Source organism: Hirundo rustica, chromosome 14, assembly GCF_015227805.2.
Source record: "Hirundo rustica isolate bHirRus1 chromosome 14, bHirRus1.pri.v3, whole genome shotgun sequence".
NCBI classification, from domain to species: domain Eukaryota; kingdom Metazoa; phylum Chordata; class Aves; order Passeriformes; family Hirundinidae; genus Hirundo; species Hirundo rustica.
In genome coordinates, this window is record NC_053463.1 from 14,184,428 (window position 1) to 14,203,198 (window position 18,771).

At 46.2% G+C, this 18,771-nt stretch overlaps 1 protein-coding gene across 5 annotated transcripts in view; it reads right to left on the reverse strand.

Annotated features, from left to right (window-relative positions):
- Nucleotides 1–18,771, reverse strand: part of SLIT3 (slit guidance ligand 3) — a 519,844-nt gene that overhangs the window by 14,360 nt on the left and 486,713 nt on the right. For all 5 annotated transcript variants that reach the window (XM_058422439.1, XM_058422441.1, XM_058422440.1 and 2 more), the window contains 3 exons: nucleotides 15,139–15,276; nucleotides 10,795–11,035; nucleotides 10,003–10,133 (listed from right to left, as the gene is read on the reverse strand). In XM_058422439.1, the coding sequence (XP_058278422.1) occupies nucleotides 10,003–10,133; nucleotides 10,795–11,035; nucleotides 15,139–15,276 (510 nt within the window). The remainder of the gene's footprint in view (nucleotides 1–10,002; nucleotides 10,134–10,794; nucleotides 11,036–15,138; nucleotides 15,277–18,771) is intronic.

The window sequence follows — 18,771 nt, forward strand, 5'->3', positions numbered from 1 at the left end:
TCTGCCCCGCTCCCTGCCCCGCTCTCTGCTCCGCTCCCTGCCCCGCTCCCTGCCCCGCTCCCTGCCCCGCTCTCTGGCCCGCTCTGCTCCGTGTCATGGTGAAACCGAACCAGCCCGTGCGAGCACAACGAGGGACACTCGAAAGGTGCGGCAGGAAGAGCCCCAAGGCCGCTGGAGCAGCCCCAGCTGCCTTTCCCGGGCCGCTAACAAACCATGTGCCGCTCCTGAGATGTTTCCAACCCATTTATACAGTCAGGAAATTCCAGCTGACTTCCAACCTCAGCATTTTGTGCCACCGCCATTGGATATTGTATAGTTACCTACACATCCTTGTTGAAAAAAGGGGAGGAATTACGATTAAAGAGTAAACACTTGGTAAGCAAGGCTTTCCAGGAATTTAATTACCAAACTGACTAAAATGTAAGTGGCAAAAAGAATCGAAAGTTCCCCGTAACACAAAATGATTGCTCAGGAGCCAGGCATTGCTGCCCTGGGTTGTGGTCGGCAGCTGGTGAGGGCTCACCTGGTCAGGCATTCCCCCACTGTGCTCAGTCTCTGCAGCATCCCTCCTCTTTCCTCTCCATCACACTCCTCTTTTCACAGCTCACTTTACACGCCTTGCACAGCCCAGGACATTGCTCTCACTGAGGTTACACTCATGGAGAGCTGGCCATGGCATCTGGTCAAATTTGACCAAAAAAAGAGGAAAATGCTGGGATGTGAGGAGAGCCCAGCTTCCAAAGCCCTGAGTCCAGCACCTTCTGTTCCCCTGGAGCTGCCCTCACAGGGAAGGGAGGCCACTGGAGAGGGCTCTGTGGAAGAGACATTAACATTTCCTGTGGGAGGGAGCAGCTCTGGCCAGGTGAGCCAACGGAGCCATGCACAGGACGCTGCACACAGCGCACATGGCCTCTGCCGGGAGCTCAGACTCCAGAACACAAAGAAGTGAAGGGAAAGGGATGTGTATTAAACATAAAACCCCAGAGAATACAGGAAAGAACTGATTTCCACTCTCATTTTTCAGCTATTTCTCTTCTCCCTCCTATATATTTTCTTTCCCCTGTACTCCACCCCCAAGCACACACAGATGTTTCGAACACTGACTCCCCTTGCTCTAACACCCATGAGAGATTTAGAGCTGAGCCACTATAAATATGCCAGTGAACAGAAATGCTTTAAAGGATTAAAGCATTCAATTGGAACTTGTAAAATTTGGGCTTTAGGGTCAATTTTTTTTTTTTCACTGTCTAGTAATATACCTTAATTGTAGACAGCAGAGAACAGCAGGGCAGAGGAATCAAAACCAAAAATAGCTTTAAGTATCACAGCAAATCATGTCACTGAGGAGATATATAACCATCAATTATGCAAATGAGAACATTAATTCATTAGCTACAGTCTCCAGATTTTCCTGACCTCTGTCTTAATGGGGACACGCCTCATTTGACACACAAAACAAAGGAAACACAAGGATGGTAAGAGACAGGGGCTGAAAACCATGGGGAATGCTGAACTTCAGTAATATTTGAGAACATTTGAAGTAGAAGTGAATAAACAAAAATACATATCCAAAAGAGCTTAAGGAGCTTACAGCACCAGAGGAGAGGTACCAAAATCAAAAACTCAAAGTGAGAGCTGCAGGGAACTGTGCTGAGATGTCAGCAGTTTGGGAGCTGTGAAACTCACACTGTGCCAGGCTGACTGCGGGTACCAGCAGTGATGGGTTCTCACCTTTCCAAGCTACACTTACCTCCTACCATAAGTTCCAGCTATAATCAGTCCTTGGCCTAAAATAGATTTAAACTTCTCCATGGCAACAAAGGCAAAATCATAATTGGAGTGGTGTTTGTGCTACCTCCACAATAACACATCACTTCAAGCACTATCATCTTCAGGAGCTAAATAAAAACCACATGTTGAGAAAAAAGTATGAAAAATGCTAATGAAACACAGGACTAGGGAAATAAGAGGTGAAAGGAATATTAAAGCACTCAAGCTCACTTTCAGCTTGAAATACACTCTTTTGTTATGTTCAATCCTGTTTTACATGACTTGAGTGTTAGGTCTTTTAGGCTGAGAGTAGTCAACATTAAGAGCTTTTTCCTTGATACCTCCACTTCAATATGCTTGGTTTTATACCTTTTCTCCTACATACAACTTTGTAGACCACCCAAATAAACCACCTCTCTCTTCTTGGTGTTTACAGCCCTTGAACACTGGCAGCTGATTACTGTATCTCCCTTAATGATCGTTTGGCCAGGCTATGCATATCTAATTTCCAGCCATAATTCAACTCCTGCAGCACCCCTGCCAGCAGTGAAAGTCATTGTATTACAAACCTTCTAAGGGAAATGCAAGGACCTTTTTTACACCCCTGCAACATGCAATTAACACAATCCCGACCCCTTTCCCTAGATGATTCATAAAAGGGTCAGACACCCAGCCAGGGCAAACATTGCATGTTTGCAGTGGATTCTCACAGTGTTCCTGACCTGGACGAGGTCCCACAGCTCCCTCCAGCCCCACTGCTGGGAGCAGAAATTGCTGGGAGCAGAAATTGCAGGGAGCAGAAATTGCAGGGAGCAGATGCTGCTGTCTCCTGCACTCGCACCAGCAGAGCTGGATACCTCCTTCTGCTGAGGATCTGTTAAAGCAAGTGCAATGGCAGTAAAGCCAGCTGGAATGCACTCCTCAAGTCCAAGGCCTCTCCTGAGTGACAGATCAGAGCCTTGCTCCCTGCCCACCCTCTCCACCAGGATACGTTGGCTCCTCACTGCACACGGTGGTGTCACGAGCTACCACGTCCTGGCGTCCTCACAGTGACATGCATCAGACAAAATAACAAAGCCACAAAATACAGAGTGCAAAAATAAAAGTCAGAGATTCTGCAGTGCTACTGGGTCAGTGTGAAATCCGGTATCCTTATTAAAATGACACTGCACAGAGCAGAGGGGAAGGCAGGCCCTGGCACGGCAGCAGGGCGGTGGCAGCCTGAGTGCCCCGTCCTCCCCAGCACTGCATGGGTACAGCTGAGTGTCACACACCAGGACAGGCTGTGGCACAGCCCCTGGCCCCACCAGGGCTTGGAACAGAACAGGGTGCACGGGGCCACCCTCTAGAAAAACAGCTTTGCCATTCAGCTGGTTATCAAATGGCAGGTTCTGATGAGAAAATCCACCAGGTGCCTTCACCGGGTTGTTACATCAGGCAACACTTTACACCATCTATCCCCTTCTCAGCTCTGGAAAATGTGAGGTGTCTGCCTGTTAGCAGCAGGGAGCAGGACCACTACAGAGCACGATTAACAGAGAATGATGGGTTTTACCTGACATTCGAGGCTAAGCCCCAAGGAAAAAAAAGTCATGTCTATTTACAAATTGTTTTCACCTCCTCTATAGCAACATACCTATAGCTGGATCCTCTCCTTCCACAGAAGTGACCAAACCCATCGATGTTTGACAGACACCAGAGCAGCTGCCATGTCCACCTTTCCCCCCAGCACTGGGGGAGCTGTGGCTCCCATTTCCCTGCTGGGAAGAAGCACTGAAATAAGCATGCACAGACCCCTCCTGCACCTCCACCATCTCCCTCAGCTCCAGGTCTGCGTGTGCTGCTTCCAACAGAGGCTGCATCGATTGGATCCAGAGCCAGCCCGGCACTTGGGATAGATGGGATACGAATCTATCACACATGGTACACATCTAAACTTTGTGTTACTCATCATGTTCACAAGAAATTTACAGGCAGGAAAAAATAAACATATTAGCTTGCTACATGTTGTTGTAAGGCAAAAAACCTCACAATTCAAGACATGAGCCAGTCATTAGTGCACAGGAAGTTTATAAAGTCATTCTGACTATGATTAGGTTTATTCCATCACTGTCTATTATGAAAACATTTCAACCTTCCTCTGATGCAATCAGTATTAATCAACTCTGGCAATGTACTACTGGACCAATGGCCTATGGTATAGCAGGAAAATGCCTTTAAAACATATTTGCAATCTTTCTTAAGCCCGGCCTCTGCTGACACTGCATGCCTGAGTGCAGCTTAGACCCACAGCTCCAGATGTTGGCCCCTGAATAAGGTGACCTGGCACTCAGAGAATGTATCTTTTATTTTTGTCATTACCACAGGACAAGTGGCTTTAGACGACCCGTTCCTAACTGCCTGTACCTGGTACCACAGACAGGCCAGCACTGGCTCACTTTGTGAAAGGTTTTGCTTTCTTCTGGTAAAAAGCTTGCTCTGAAACACCCTATAGATATGTGAGACATGAAGTGTGGGTTTGCAGCTTCTGGGTATTGGGACACTGAAGTGCAGAGAATGAGCTGGGTGGAGGCAGAGAGAGAGGAGATGAGAGACTGTCATTCTTGCAAGAGATACTGGAGAGGTTTACAAAGAAAAAAATTAATTCAGCTTAACAAGATTTTGCCTGCTGAGTCCTTCAGCAGCCTGAAAGACAAAACTTTACCCTTCCTAAGCTTCTGCTCAGCAGGAAAAAGTTTCTGTATTTCATGAAAGCAAATATTTGAATCTGAACCTAATGATGAAAGTTAATCCATATTTTAAGGTCTTGACCTTACATTTTCACTGTCCTACTGCACAAAAATCCAGGAAAAACTAGGGAATTGCAATGTTTATAGCTTGACAAGAACTCACATGCTTGCCATTTTTCTCCCATTTAAATACACCAGAGCCCTTTATAAAGGCAAAAAACGCCCCCAAAAAGCAGCTTGGCTGTCCTTTGCCTTGGCTCATGCAAGATGTATAAGTCCATTCAAATTTTACAATTTTTCCTGTGCAGGTCAGAGACTAATGCCAGTTTCTTTCATTATATTTGATACAGAATCCCTAAGGGGTACCTGGAAAAAATAAGAGCGCGTGATAGAACAAAATGAATTGCAAATATGCAGAATTGTAAAGAGCTCAGTGATGCCTCACAGGAATGTCTGAAAACCAGTCTATTTAGAGCCCATCCAGAGTATCAAACAGGCATCCCACCAGGGACGGGCACAGCACAGGCTGCAGCAGACTGTGAAGGTGTTAGGAAGTAAAGGACCAATCATGCAGTGTACTCTGCAAAGATACTTTTGCCAAAAACTGAGTTTGACAAGCTCTAATAAAGATCCTAGGAATAATTAATGTTTTCACTCCTCCAGCACATTCCTCCCCAGAAGGCAGAGAATTAATAAAGCCTCCCAGGCTTTTCCACAGATAAGCAATTTCAGCTAAAGAGACAATAGCACAAAATCCCTCTCTGTGAAGGTGTGGATGTTCTTCCACCACCAAAGCAACTGTTCAACCTCAGCACCAGCATAAATTTGAGTAGAGGACCAAAATCCTTTGGGGAACAGCATATCCATTCAGCAGTGGCATGTCCAGGGACAGTGCTGGACACTGAGTTCCAGCAGCTCCCAGGCTCCAGAGCCACGGACAGAGCCCAGGGGAGTGGAAGGGCACAGTAGTTTGCAGATGCCACCACACAACCCTGTGCTTTTCCACAGCCTGGAAGGACAGGGGAGCAGGAACCTCACCCTCTAGAGACCTGCAGCACATTTCTGAAACACCTTTTCTATTTTTCTGCCTTTCTCTACTTTTTAGCGTGCACAGAGAACCAGGTTTAATTTGTCGCCTCGCAGTCATCACATCTGCAACAGATACAGTAGGAATGTAAGCTCCTTTATTTCAGGCCTTTTGCTTTAACCACAAGAACATCCATCTATGCTATGTAAGAGTCAGCCAGAGCATGAGAACTGCATGATACAATCTACAAGGAATATTTTTAATGATGTAGCATTTTTGAAAGTAGATTATGCAAGGATACTTTTAAAAGGAATTATAATGCAATTTGGGTGTAGTCTCTACAGAAAGACAAATATAATTCATTCTTATCTTTTCCTAACTGCCTCCTTTTTCACTGCTGTCAGGAACCCTGCATGAAAACATATGATTTTACACCAACGACGCCTGCATCTTGCTCTTTACCAGATATGACTGTCTGTGTGCAACATGGCAATCTGGAAACTCTGGAGGGAATTGCATCAGCAGTTGGTGTCAAAGTTCTGTTTTCCATTTCTATTAGGAAGAATTATTTCAGCATCCAAATCAATATGACTGTATGGCAGCATAAAATCTATCAGAGAAAAGTTTATAAGTAAGTCTTATCTCTGGCTCAAGGAACAGATGTGGGAAAAAAGACTGAAAATAAGGAGTTCTCCCTACAGAATACAGTTAAACAGATAACAATGTCCATGGCTGAATGCTGGAACTATGGAATTAACTGCTCTTTGTTAATTCAAACTTTTAACAACCGGATTGTGGTAGTAATTTCCTTACCCGTTGGCATCTTTATATTAAGGTACAGCATCTGTGTAAAAGATTTACTTCATTTCACTAACTCACTGTTGGGCTGGCACCAAGTATACTGTCATGGCATGGAAGAGTAACTCTGAGCAGTGCAGGAACCAGGAGAGCAATAAAGCACTAAGAAAAAGATTCCTGTTCTCATTTGTCCACGTAGAGAATAATTAAATAGAATAAAAGAAACAATAACTAGGAATACTACGTCAAAAATGGATCTTCTGCAACAGCTTTACTCTGATGTCCAGGAAACCATTTTTCTGCAGCTCACAAGTGACAGGTTCCAGTAAAAGATCAGTCAGATTTTCTCCTAAAGGGTGAGTTCTGTCATTGCATTATATTATACTACATCAATGGATTAACTTGTATTTCTCTCTAACTTGATCATAAATGACAGTGAATTTTAGGTAGTCATTTCTACTGGATATGTGCTGACCTTTACCTGACTAGAATGAAAGAGAAGCCCAGTGTCACCTTTAACCTTTCTAACCAAACCTACCACAGGGACAAACACGTTAAGCAAACCTGAATGTACAGCCAGTTATCCTGGGCTTTTCCAGACTGACTTTGTAATGCAGCTCTGGTTCAATCTGCTCAGAGGAGCGATTAAAATACAGGAACAGGTTCCTTCTGGTAGCCAAGGACAACCTGCCTCCCCAGAGGAGTTAAAAAGAGCATCTCTTTCCTGGCAATCCACTCCTCGGGCACATCCCTGCCCTGCATTCCCCACTGCAGCTCTGCAGCAGAGCCACTCTAGAAGTTCACAGCAAGCTGAGAGCTCCCCTGTGTCTGGTGCAAACCTTCCCCCAGCTTTGTCCCACGGGGCAGGGGCACAGCCTGCCACTGGAACACGTGGAGTGCTTCATCCCTGTGGAATACCACGGAAAAATACCACCAAGTGTGACTGACTTACTGCTGGCTTCCCAAACAACCGCTTTTATCTTATCCCTACAGGAAATTACCTGTATTAGCCAAGTACTTTGCTAATTTTACTGTTCGTAAGTACTATTAATAAATCTTATCATGGACACTCTGATGAGGAATTACAGATCATGTGGCTTGCCAATGACTTCTCACATCCCATCCTGGGAGTACCTGAAATAGCCAGCAAAACATCTCAGTTACAACCCAGGACCGGGTCAGTGACAGATTTCCTGCAGCTGTAGCTGGCACAGCTCCCACCAGGCAGCATTTTAAGGCCTCCTCCTCTTCTGGCAGACTCTTCTGGGGAAAACCAAGAGCCAAAGCCCTGCTCATCTAGTCCAAAAAGTGGACTGCTTTGGAGGGGAGCGGAACATGATACTGACTGTGAAAATTAATCTAAGAGTCTTTCAACAGAGCTTTGCAAAGGCAAACAGTCCACTTTTACTGAGACTGAAACTGAAATGAGGTGTCTAAACAAGACAGCAGGGAGGAGGCAATAGGGAAGGCAAACTGTTTTACCAGTGGTGAGGCCAGGATGTTACAGGTTCTCCTGGCAACCTTGTTTTTAATGACAAAAGAAAATTGTAGAAATTGAAGAAAAGAGTTTCCCAAATTCTTCAGATCGAGATAAAATGCATCACACTGAACCAGCCATTCATTTCATCAAAATGCAGGTTAGGAGAAAATGCAAATAAAAGTCCAGATGAACTCATGGGAACCAGGTCCAGGTATAAGTAGACTTTAATTTCCCTTGAGAAAGCCTCTAAACAATCCAGAAGGTATTAGTGACACAATTTAGAAATGATGGCCAATGCCTGGATAATGGAAATAATTGACCATTGTCCAAGCTACTAAAGGAAATGGGGGATTTTCTGTTATTCGGTGTTTTCCTGTCAAAACTCTGTGCCAAGCTGGAAGCCATGTCTTAGGCCAAACAGAGCTCATGCCTTAGCTAAAAGTCAAACAGAGAGGTCAAACCTGATCCACTTATGCCTTCTACCCTTAAATCCTATGTTTTAAGGGGACAAGCAGGTTTTCCTGCTCCTTCTTCAGCCTTTAAGGAAAACAAGTCTTTTAATCTATTTAGAGGCCCTTTCTGACATTCTTTAGCTGCAGTTTTTCTCAATCAACCTAATCTTTTCCCATCGAGCTCCATGCTAATCCCATTTTGCTCCACTCCTTAAACTAATAAAAGATTAGCGTGACATTTCAGAAAGGGCACCGTATTAAGCAGCTCCTTTCCCATGGCGGCGGAGCAGGGCGCACAGAACGTAGCGAAGGGCCCGTTAATCTCATGGTAATGAGGTGTCAGTGAGAGCGGAGCCCTCCTCCCTGAGCCCGCTGAAGGGCGAGGGGACAGCGGGGACACCGCGCCCGCGGGTCCATGGAGCCTTGTTCTCGTGGTGGTGGCAGCAGCTCCTGTCCCCACTCTGCCACGCCGTGCCGATGGGCAGCAAACATCCACATGGACCTGTCACCCCCTGAGCTGCCCACACGCATAACCAGCTTTCCCTCTCTTCTAATTAGCGGCATAAAACTGTTTATCAACTTCAGCTTTGCTCTAACAGCTGATCAGTTAGGATCAGCTGCCACACACAGAGACGTTTTTCACACCTTATCCATCCAGCTGGTGAAAACCACGGGCACGCTACTTCCTTCATTCCTAGAGGGGACAAGCCAGTGCTCCTCCTTGCAACATGTCTGCATTGGTATTATCCAGTTTGCTTTAATACAGAATGTTTTCATTTTCTTAAAAATGTCACCACTGTCCTAAAGAAAATTCCCCTGGGAGGCTCAAGTGTTAGCAAGTGCTGAGAAAACTTTCAGAGGCAAGTACGAGGTGGGTGATGCGTGGTGACATCCATCCTGTCCCTCGCTCTAGCAGGATGCTCTTCCCCACGGCGGGAGGTGGGCTGGGAATTGCAGCCCTGCTGCACACACGGTGCCAGGAGTCTGTGCTGAACCCAAAATGCTCTGTGTGGTCACAACAGCATCTGTGCTCACAGCAAACTGGAGCAACAGGGCTTGAAAGTAACAACCAGGGGAGAGGGATGCTGAAGGAACTGTGGACAAAAAGGGCAGCACATCCCTCCTTCCTACAGAAATATCTCCATGCGTGGATTTCACTTCAACATTTGCTTTTCTTTCTCGTGACTAGAGAATAAAACCTGTGGATTTCATATCCTCAAAAGCCAAGTGTCTGAAGGTCAAACTAGCCTACAATTTACCTTTGCCATTTGTGCTTTTTTGTGGTTGTGCAGTTATTACTGATACAGACAAGAATTTCTTTAAAAATATTCACCCCGTAGAAGAGTTCAGCCCTTCTCCTTCTATTCAAGGCAGTCTAGCCCTGTAGTTGCACATTCACTGTTCTGTCTTGGTACAGCCACTTAATGCTAGATATCAACAAAGAAACTGATTAATTTGAACTATTTCAAGGACAAAATTCACCAGAAACTGATACTCTACAGTAGATTGGAAAACTCATTTTTCTACAATTACAGGTGGACACAGCATCACTGGTATTGCCAATAAATGTCAATTTTACCCATGCAGCCTCTAGCTGAGTCTTTATTCTGACTTTCTCATCTAATTACATGCATAAAAAAGATACCTCGAGGTAAAATAAAAGGTTTTTCTCCAATGCACATTGCTTAGAAAAATCCTACCCCTCCTCCACCAGTTTTAGAAATCAACTGTCTCAGCAGAGCTTACCTGTAGACTGTGGTAGGTGGGGAGTTCAGGGTGTCATAAATGAGCCTCACATGTCCTTGGTACAACTCCAGAGCCAAAGGATCATTGTCTCCTTTGTACAGTAAGATGCCATTGTCCTTGTCCGTGGCTACCTGTGAAACATTCATAACCACGTAAGGTTGCTTGAGAATGATTAATAAAAGAAATAAACCTGTATTTAAAATCAAACCAATATATGCAATTCAAATATACTTTAATATATCATATATAGGAGCAGCAACGAGCTCAAGAGCCAGGAGGCACAAAAAGATCTTGGTACCCTTGGGAAGGCTCATACACAAAGGTCAACTTCTCATTTCACATGAGAACCAGTTTTCTGGTTCTGTCTTCTGTTTTCTGAACCTTAGGCTGTAACAAAATCCCAGGCCTTTTGCCTGCTGAATAAGTAAAATACTGTCCAGAGAGGCCATTCTGAGCAGCCTGTTTTCAGAAGCATCATGACATTAAACACCAAGTTGTACAGGATGAAACACAACACTGTGAATCAGTAGGGAGACATGGAGCATTCCTGACTCATCCCTGGTTGTACTGCCAGCCTGGGAATCAGAGTGTGGAGAGATTCTGGAGGCTGGCTGTGTGCCCACAAATGTACACTGGTGCCTCAGCCTCTCCTTCACATTTCAATGATTTTAGAGCAGACAAGTGACTCACACATTGACTGATTTTTCCAGGATTTTGGCCGGCAGCCCATTCCGTTAGCACAAGACACACGCACCTTAGAGGTATTACTGCTCGGGGGAGCGCGTGACAAACCTGGAGGGAGATGTTGGCCTGCGGGCGGATTTTGGCGGAGGGCAGCTCCACGTAGGAGTCCTTGCCCACGAAGTTGACGGTGATGAGCTTCTCGCAGCGCTGTCCCGCGAAGCCGGCCAGGCAGCGGCACACGGGCTCGTGCTGCGCCACGATGCACTGCGCGCCGTTCTGGCACTCGTAGTTGTCGCAGGGGCTGGTCTGCAGCAGCACCATGGGCGGCGGCGTCTCGCAGAACAGGCCACTGCACAGGCAAAGGGAGGGCAAACAGCCTCAGTCAACAGCGCTCTCTCGTTTTTGTTTCACGTGCTGCTGACGCCTTGGAGGGGCTGCCTAAAACAGAGGCCAGACGAGATTAAGAGAATAAAAACGGGCATTTATTGAAGGCCTTCAGTGAATACCCGCTTTTATTCTCCTAATCTCGTCTAACCTCTGTTTTAGGCAGCCACTCCAAGGCATCAGTTTCTGGTGACCCAAGGTGGATGATGGTCACGAGTTTTTCACACTGTCATAAGTTTGGTCCATTTACATATCAGAGGTTAATCCTCCAATTACAGTTTCAGGTAATGAAGTTATTTAGTCCAAGTTGTCCCCCTAAATCACTGTTGTTAACGTCTCTCGGGGCCTGAGATGGTGAGGGGTCCTTGAGTTCCAGGCCCAGAGAGGAACTGTTTTGCCTGAACGAAATGGGAGAACAGTAGCTGACAGGCTATGACATTTTAGAGTTACACACTAAACCAGGATCTGAAAAATATAAAAGCTAAAATCCTAGGTCATCGCTGCCATTCTGCTTTGGAGTAGCAGCTCTGAGGTCCAGCCACCGTGTGCCTGCTGCCTGATGTGAAAGGAGCACAGCTGAGTGCTGGCAGGAATCCCGTGCTGGATGTGAACAAGCCAGTGCAGACGCTGAGCAGCCTGTGCTGCCCTTTGCACTGGTTCTTCAGTTCTGCAAGGCACTGCAGCCTGGCTGACACAGCTTCCAACCCTACTGTGCTCTGCAGAGGTTCCCAATGAAATCTGTGAGCTATTTAAGCCCAAACCTGAGACCTCCCCATCCTAGATCTGTGATTTGAGTCTACTCTGCTCTTCTAAGTGGCAAACACAGGAACTTCTTTCCAGAGGTACCAGCAGAACAGAGCACTGCTAACCCAGCCCTTGAGCTTCGTTCTACCTAGTGCCCTTTGTTTTGTGTTGTCTTCAGCAGCAAGTAGAAAACAGAAGGAAAAGTCAGTGTATACAATTTTAATCTTTTGGAAGTTAAAAATAATCTTAAGAAAAAAATCCATGTGACCCACAACAGCCTCCACTAACAGAAAGCAAATGTTGCACGAAGCCAGAGTGTCTGTGCTTAGTGCTGCTCTGAAAGATTCCCCAAGCTCCTGGTATGGCTCCGGCACAGCCCTGCTTGCTGTGAAACCCCTCTGATGTGTGGCTTTACCAGGGCAGCTCTCCTGATACTGGCACCTAGAAATTACATTAGCAACAGTGTCTGTCAAGGCCCTTTCCTTTTTAATCTTAAACACTTTAAAAAAGTGTATATTTAGAAATAATTAATAGGATTTATTTCCCCAGCAGTGGAATGTGGAACACAGCCTGACTTCCATGGCTTGGCCAAGTCCATTCTGCCTGGTACAATCTCATTTATTTAAATAATCACTGCAAGTTCCTTGCAGCAATCTGTCCCAGTGGAGAACTCGGAAGCATCTGCACCACGGAGGAGCAGTGCTTCCATCAGGCTCTGCAGCTTTAATGTGTGCTTTCCCACCAGAGCTGCATTTATCAGGCAACACTACTGTGAGGCTGATTGCTGGAGGGAAGCTTTGAGAACTTTTAGGTTTTATTCAGGAGGACTCACAAATTCTTTAAAATGTTTTCATCTGCAGGGGGCAAATGAGTGCTATTTTGGGAAGAAAACACTGAAAACTTTTCAGGAGGAAAGCATATTCTGCAGTTTGGAGAAGTTGGTGAATGGCAAGGAAAGGTGCTGCAAGGAGCACAACTACACTTGACCAGTGAATAGGAAATGATGAAATAGCAGAGTGCGTGTGTGCATGGTGGCACTACTGATTTTTGGGCCAGTCACAAGAGCCTCACTGTGCATGAGTCCCTACCTGTTCAGAATTACCCAAGTGCCATTTGTTCAGCTGTGTGAGGATGTAAGTTTTAACATCTTTTTAACGTGTGGATCCAAATAGCTTTGACACACAATGTAGTGACAACCATAAAATCATTACAGGTCTGTGCCTTTATTACAACAGCATAAGCTCCAGATAATTGGGAGGGCACGCTGCAAACTCATATCAGGAAATGATTCCTGATACTTATCCAAAAAACTTTATTAATCATCATCTTAGGTCTCTTAGCTACATTTGTCAGACCACCCCTTGTGTTCTCTCCTTTTCATCAACACCTGCAGCCTTCAAGCACTTGCAGAGTTATCTCCTTGCCTCACATCAGCGTGCCCAAGGCAGCTGCAAGGACAGGGGAGTCTGTGACCCTGAACATCAGAAGGCTGAACTCGGTCAATCACCATATTTGCATTTGTAATCTTAACAGGAGAAAACCCAAACCTCAGAACCCCCTTCAGAGCAGCAGGCCTTTAGACTACAAAAGGCTTGAGTCATGCAAAGAATAATGAGCTCATATTTTGTTAGCAGAATTTTAATCCTGGAATCAAACAAGATCAGGGACTATTCTGTGTGGAGAACACATGGGGCTCCATCTTGCAGTCTGCCTTGGCAGAGGGGGTGTGGTAGTGCTCAGTGCGAGGTTTTTCTCCCCAAAGACCCTTGTCTTCCTTGCATCTTGCACAGGAAATTTAGGGAATTGGCATGGACTAGTGGACAAAAAAGAAAGCGAACAGGAGAACTCAGGTTAATGCTGGCTGTGCTGTTGGCAGGCAGTGGGATTACTTCACTTGCCCATGGCTGCCTTGGGCTGTGAAGTGCTGTCTAAGCTGGTAGTTGAGTTTTGGAGCTTAGTGTAGGAAGATGCTTCCTCTACTTGGAGGACTGTTAGTGGGATGGGACCCCCTCATATGATCAAGAGAGAAGACTGAACTGTTCCAGGTTCTGCTCTTGATGCCCCTGGTGTGAGACCAGACAACCTGGGACACTGCCTAAATTGCCAGCAGAGCTCTTTGGTACATGGGGAGGAATCAGACCAGTCTTCTCCTACCTCTGCTGCTCCACCCAGCTGTGTCAACTCAGAACATCTCTGACAAACACTGTGGCTCTGCTTTCCCAGAAAAAAACCCCTCACATTCATCACTGCCTCGTGCTTACAGGTCTTAAAAAATCAGGGGACCCGCAGCAAAAGTCTCCCAGTCAGTCCCATCTGATGACAGGCTTGAGTTACTCTTGACTCCAGAACTGGCTTTGCAATCCCATTTCTCAACTCTAACAATTAGGTAACACTGAGGATTTACATCCCACAGTCACGTCAGCCTTACCCGTCACCAGTCTGCAAGATCCCTAAGGCCACCAAATGGACTGAAGCAGAGAGCGAAAAATGGAGAGAAGGGTATGAATTTGAAATTCAGAGGATATCTGATACCTTGTAAATAACAAGTCTGATTCTGTGAAACCATGGGCTGACATCATGTTATATATCAATGCCTATTCAGGGAAGGCTGTCTGCTTTGCAACAGAAATGTGTGTTGAGAGGGAAGGAAAAAACCCCAAACCAGCAAGGATGAAAGCAAGAAGAATGAAAACAGTTGCAGATACAAAGCAGAGGAGATGATTTATAAGTGTTCATGCAATTTCTGCTCTGTCAAGACTGATCTTTTCAGGTACTCCTTCTTTGTCTCATGTGTGTATTTCAAACACAGAAAAGGTTTATCTGGAAGGAAGCCAGTATCCAGCCCCAGGCAATGATTAGTGAATCCATTTGGAGGAGCACACTTATCTTTGACAGACAGAGAGATTTCCAGGAGTCAGATATATTGGCAGCTGTCAGAATGAGAGGCTGGAAATTTACAGCCCGAATCATACTGAGCTCGTCCAAGAGGCACAGAGACACTGCCACAAAATCTTCAGACTCACGTTTTCCTCGCAGCCAGTTGTGAGGGTTCATAAACGCCGTTTTATTGCCCTCTGCTCACTCTGCACGCGCGGGGTTTATCTCCGTATAACTGACGCGAGTGTACTCGGTGCTCAGCGTGTCAGCAGGGATGGCTGGGGCGGGCACACTCACACGGCGCTGCCCCAAACCCGCCGCTGTCCGAGCAAGGATCGGCAGCCCCGTGCCCGGTTAACCCGTTACAGCCCCGTTCCCCCGGGGACGCCAGACGGGCGCCGTGTGAGAGGCGGTGCGCATGGGAGCGGTGCCCGAGCCCTGCCGTACCTGAAGCCCTGCGGGCACACGCAGGTGTAGCCATTGACCGCGTCCACGCAGGCGGCTCCGTGCCGGCACTTGTGCCCCACGCAGTCGTCGTCATCCACCTCACAGTGTTTGCCGCTGTAACCCGGCAGGCACTCGCATCTGAAAGGCACGAACATCCCCGTTAATGGCCCCTTCCCGCATTCACAGCCTAGCACACGTTGAGATTGGGGCGGGGAGGCGTTTGCAGGTGCTCCTGCCGGCAGCAAGCACGGTTCCTGCCATGGGAAAGGCTCAGGTGCCTCCTAGCTGGCCGCGTGTGAGGTTCTGCAATCTGCTGAAATTCACGTCGAGCAAAGCACCACCATCCTACAGCTTCTCCTCAGCAGAGTCTGTGGAGAACGGTGATCACCTGGCAGACTCCCAGCTGTGCTAAAGATGGCAGTGCCCTCCCGAACCTTACAGACTCAAGGGGCAAATTCTGCAAGGGCAGTGGCTCTGATGCCCCAGAGTATGATTTCGCCAATGCCTGTGATTTATTAAAGAAATAAGGGTATTGATCTAGTATCGATACCCAACTGTGACGGACAAAAACTCTCTAACAGTTTAAAGTTAGAAAGTGTGTGTTTATTACGGCCGGGCAGCACGCGGGATATTTCCCGAATTCGCACTGCGAAATTCACAGGTAATTACAAAGCCTTTTATTTACAAAAGTGTTGAATATCCAAAATACAAATGCATATTCATACCCCTGCACCTCCCATTCCTCGCTTCATATGCTAATTGACAAAAAGGCTATTAAGCATGTGTACTTTGTTTTTTAAAATGAGTCGGGGGTCTATTTTGGGGAGGGGTCACCTAAAATGAGGAAGTAAGATGAGTCTTCCTCGTCCTGACCTTTCTACCTTTTCAATGCATTCGTGACAAATGATTCCTTGGTAGAACTTACAGTTTCCTGTGTTCAATGGGTCCTTGAAGCAGGAAATCTGCAGCTATCTTATGTCTTATTTACCACATTTTTGTTTTTCATTACAAGCACAACTACATAAACATAAACCTGACAAGAAATGAGTTACAAGATCCGGGGTAGCTTATCTAAGATCCGGCTTCAGTTAACTGCGAACAAAGATTACCTATCTACTTCAGCTGATTCAGCAACTTATTATCTTAACTTTCCTAAAAAATCCTTAGTTCCTCAAAATTAACGTTTCACCTGCACACTGCTGGGTGTCTGAGCTTGGCCCTGCAGCTTCATGGAGCACAGGAAGGGAGGGTCCACCTTCCAAATGGAAACAATCTGTAAACAAGCTATAAACCTCACCAAATTCAAAGAGAAAGACCAGGTTTTGAGACCGCCACCTGCTTTCCATTCATTTGCAAGGCAAAATGCTGCTACAACAATGGAAAGTTTCTTTGCAGCGTGTCCTTTGCCACGGTGACACTGCACCTTCTGCTGTGGGGTGACACTGTGGGATGGGGCACAGTGGGATCTACCCAAACCTGCAGACATTACCTGTTGGTTTTATTTTATTACAGTTCTCAAGTTTGCTGTATGAAGGCTGCACCAGCATTTCTCTTTATAAGTCTTGCAGAAGTTTATAACCTGACAATAGAAAAGGCATCCCAAAGTCTCTGACTTGGATCAGATCTTTTGGGATTGCTGAGCAGCCTTTTTTTGAATCTATACTGTAGACAATGTTTAGTCAGGAACACTCTTTAGGCCATAAAACACATTTTACTCCTCCCAGCTGGATGTTGTTGCACATCTGGAAAACAAAAGGCATACCACTTCAACCAAATCAGGGGAAGAGGTACAGATAATTCAGCAATAAAAGATAGGTTTGTGCTCTTGTTAGAGCCTGTGGTTGGACTCAGTCGCCAAGAGCTGGAAGAGGAGACATTATAAAGCTGAGGATGTGACATCAGGAGGGAGACTACTGCTCCATCCATCTGTTCAGCTGGCCTACTCCTCCTCCTCCCTGCCAGCAGCCTGGTGGGGCAAATGCAGGAGGAGGCACTTTGTGGAAAACCTCTTCAGAGGAACTGGACACACGGGAGTGATGAGGAAAAAGCACTTCCACTTCCCAGTCAGTGTGCTGCCTGCTGCTCTGGGTGACAGCAGGAGGCTCCTGGCTGCTCCCAGGGCAGGGCAGCGAGCTGGGGGACAGTGCAGAATGCAGCAGTGTCCTGTGAGTGCCAATGGCCTGGGAGTGGCTGCCAGGGTGACAGCAGCCACCCTGCTCAGGCACAGGGAATGTGAGCTCCAGTCTCCCTTTCAGAGCGTGGCTTGAGTGGCTAAACCTGGAGGAAATGGGGCAAAGCCTGCTCGCCTGAGGCTGTGATGGGCAGGGCTGGGTGCATGCAGACATTCCACCCTCCCTGCAGGAGAGGCCCCATCACCAGCCTCTGCAGCCACAGGAGGGTCCATGTCCCAGCTCTGCATGTGGGAATTGCTTTTTTACACCTTGGTGGCTCAGGGAATACTGTGATTAACATAATGGACATGACAAATCAGAGCAAAGAGCAAAAACCAAAAAGTATTCCTGCCCCAAACCCTAAGAAATGGGCAGTGCTTTCTGGCAGCACTGCAGACACACCTGCAAGGAAATAGTGTCAATCAAAAGACTTTGTGAGGGGAATTGGCAGCATTTAATCCTGTTGTTTTTTATTGATCCCTGCAGTCCTAATACAAAGTGATGTAATAATGAACAATGTGCAGTTCCTTATTCAGGGCTGCCATGCATCAATTTTATGATGTGTATTGGCTATCTCAGTAATGACAGAACCACCACTTTTCTCTGCGGGGCTGCATTAAATCAACATTTTAAGCTGTCAGGTAATAATTCCAAGCTTTGGAATAATAAAGTATATTTATATCATGCTCCAACATCAATACAGTGAATGGAAAAACATGCTCCTTTCTTGAAGTTATTTTTTGGAAGTAATTTCATTGTATTAAAGGCTGATTCTTTTTGTTTTGTTTTCTGGCATACAGAAAGCTACTCTTCTATTTAGTAACAGCATACTAAAGATGTGGAGGCTGGAAGGGAGGAAAGCCACCTGCAAATTTAACTCCAAAAGCAAAGAGCTCTGTGCAGCCAAAGACACACTGAGACAGTCCAGTTTGCTGCCAAGCTTGGCTTTAGGACCAAGCTTGGCTTTAGGAATTCCTTTTGGGTCCGTCTTCTCTGAGCTCTTGGTGTGTCATATCTAGGCTGAAGCTACCAAAAAATGCCTGCCTGAAGTCTAGGAGGTGAGAAATTCAGCCCTATGAGTTCTTCATCTGGACTCCTAGAAACTCAGGGTCTGTACCATCAGGGAGTGGTGGCACGGTAACTCCATGCCTATCCCACAATCCCACCCAGTGCCAGCAAGGACTGAGGGTCAGTCAGTAAAAGTCTGCAGCAAAGAAGGTGGCAAAGAAACCTTCATGTTCAGATCCTGGTAAGAGAGTGATTTACGTGATTAGATAATTATCTCATTTCCCAGTGACCATCTGACACCACTACAGTTGAAATCTTGTTTTTTGTTGCAGCCTTGTAGTGATGGCAACATTCCCAGTATCACAGAGAGCCTAAAAACCTGTCCAGTGGTATTTAAATTGTTGGCCTATCTGAGGGGGTTTGCATCTGCATGCACTCAATGTCTGTTGTATTA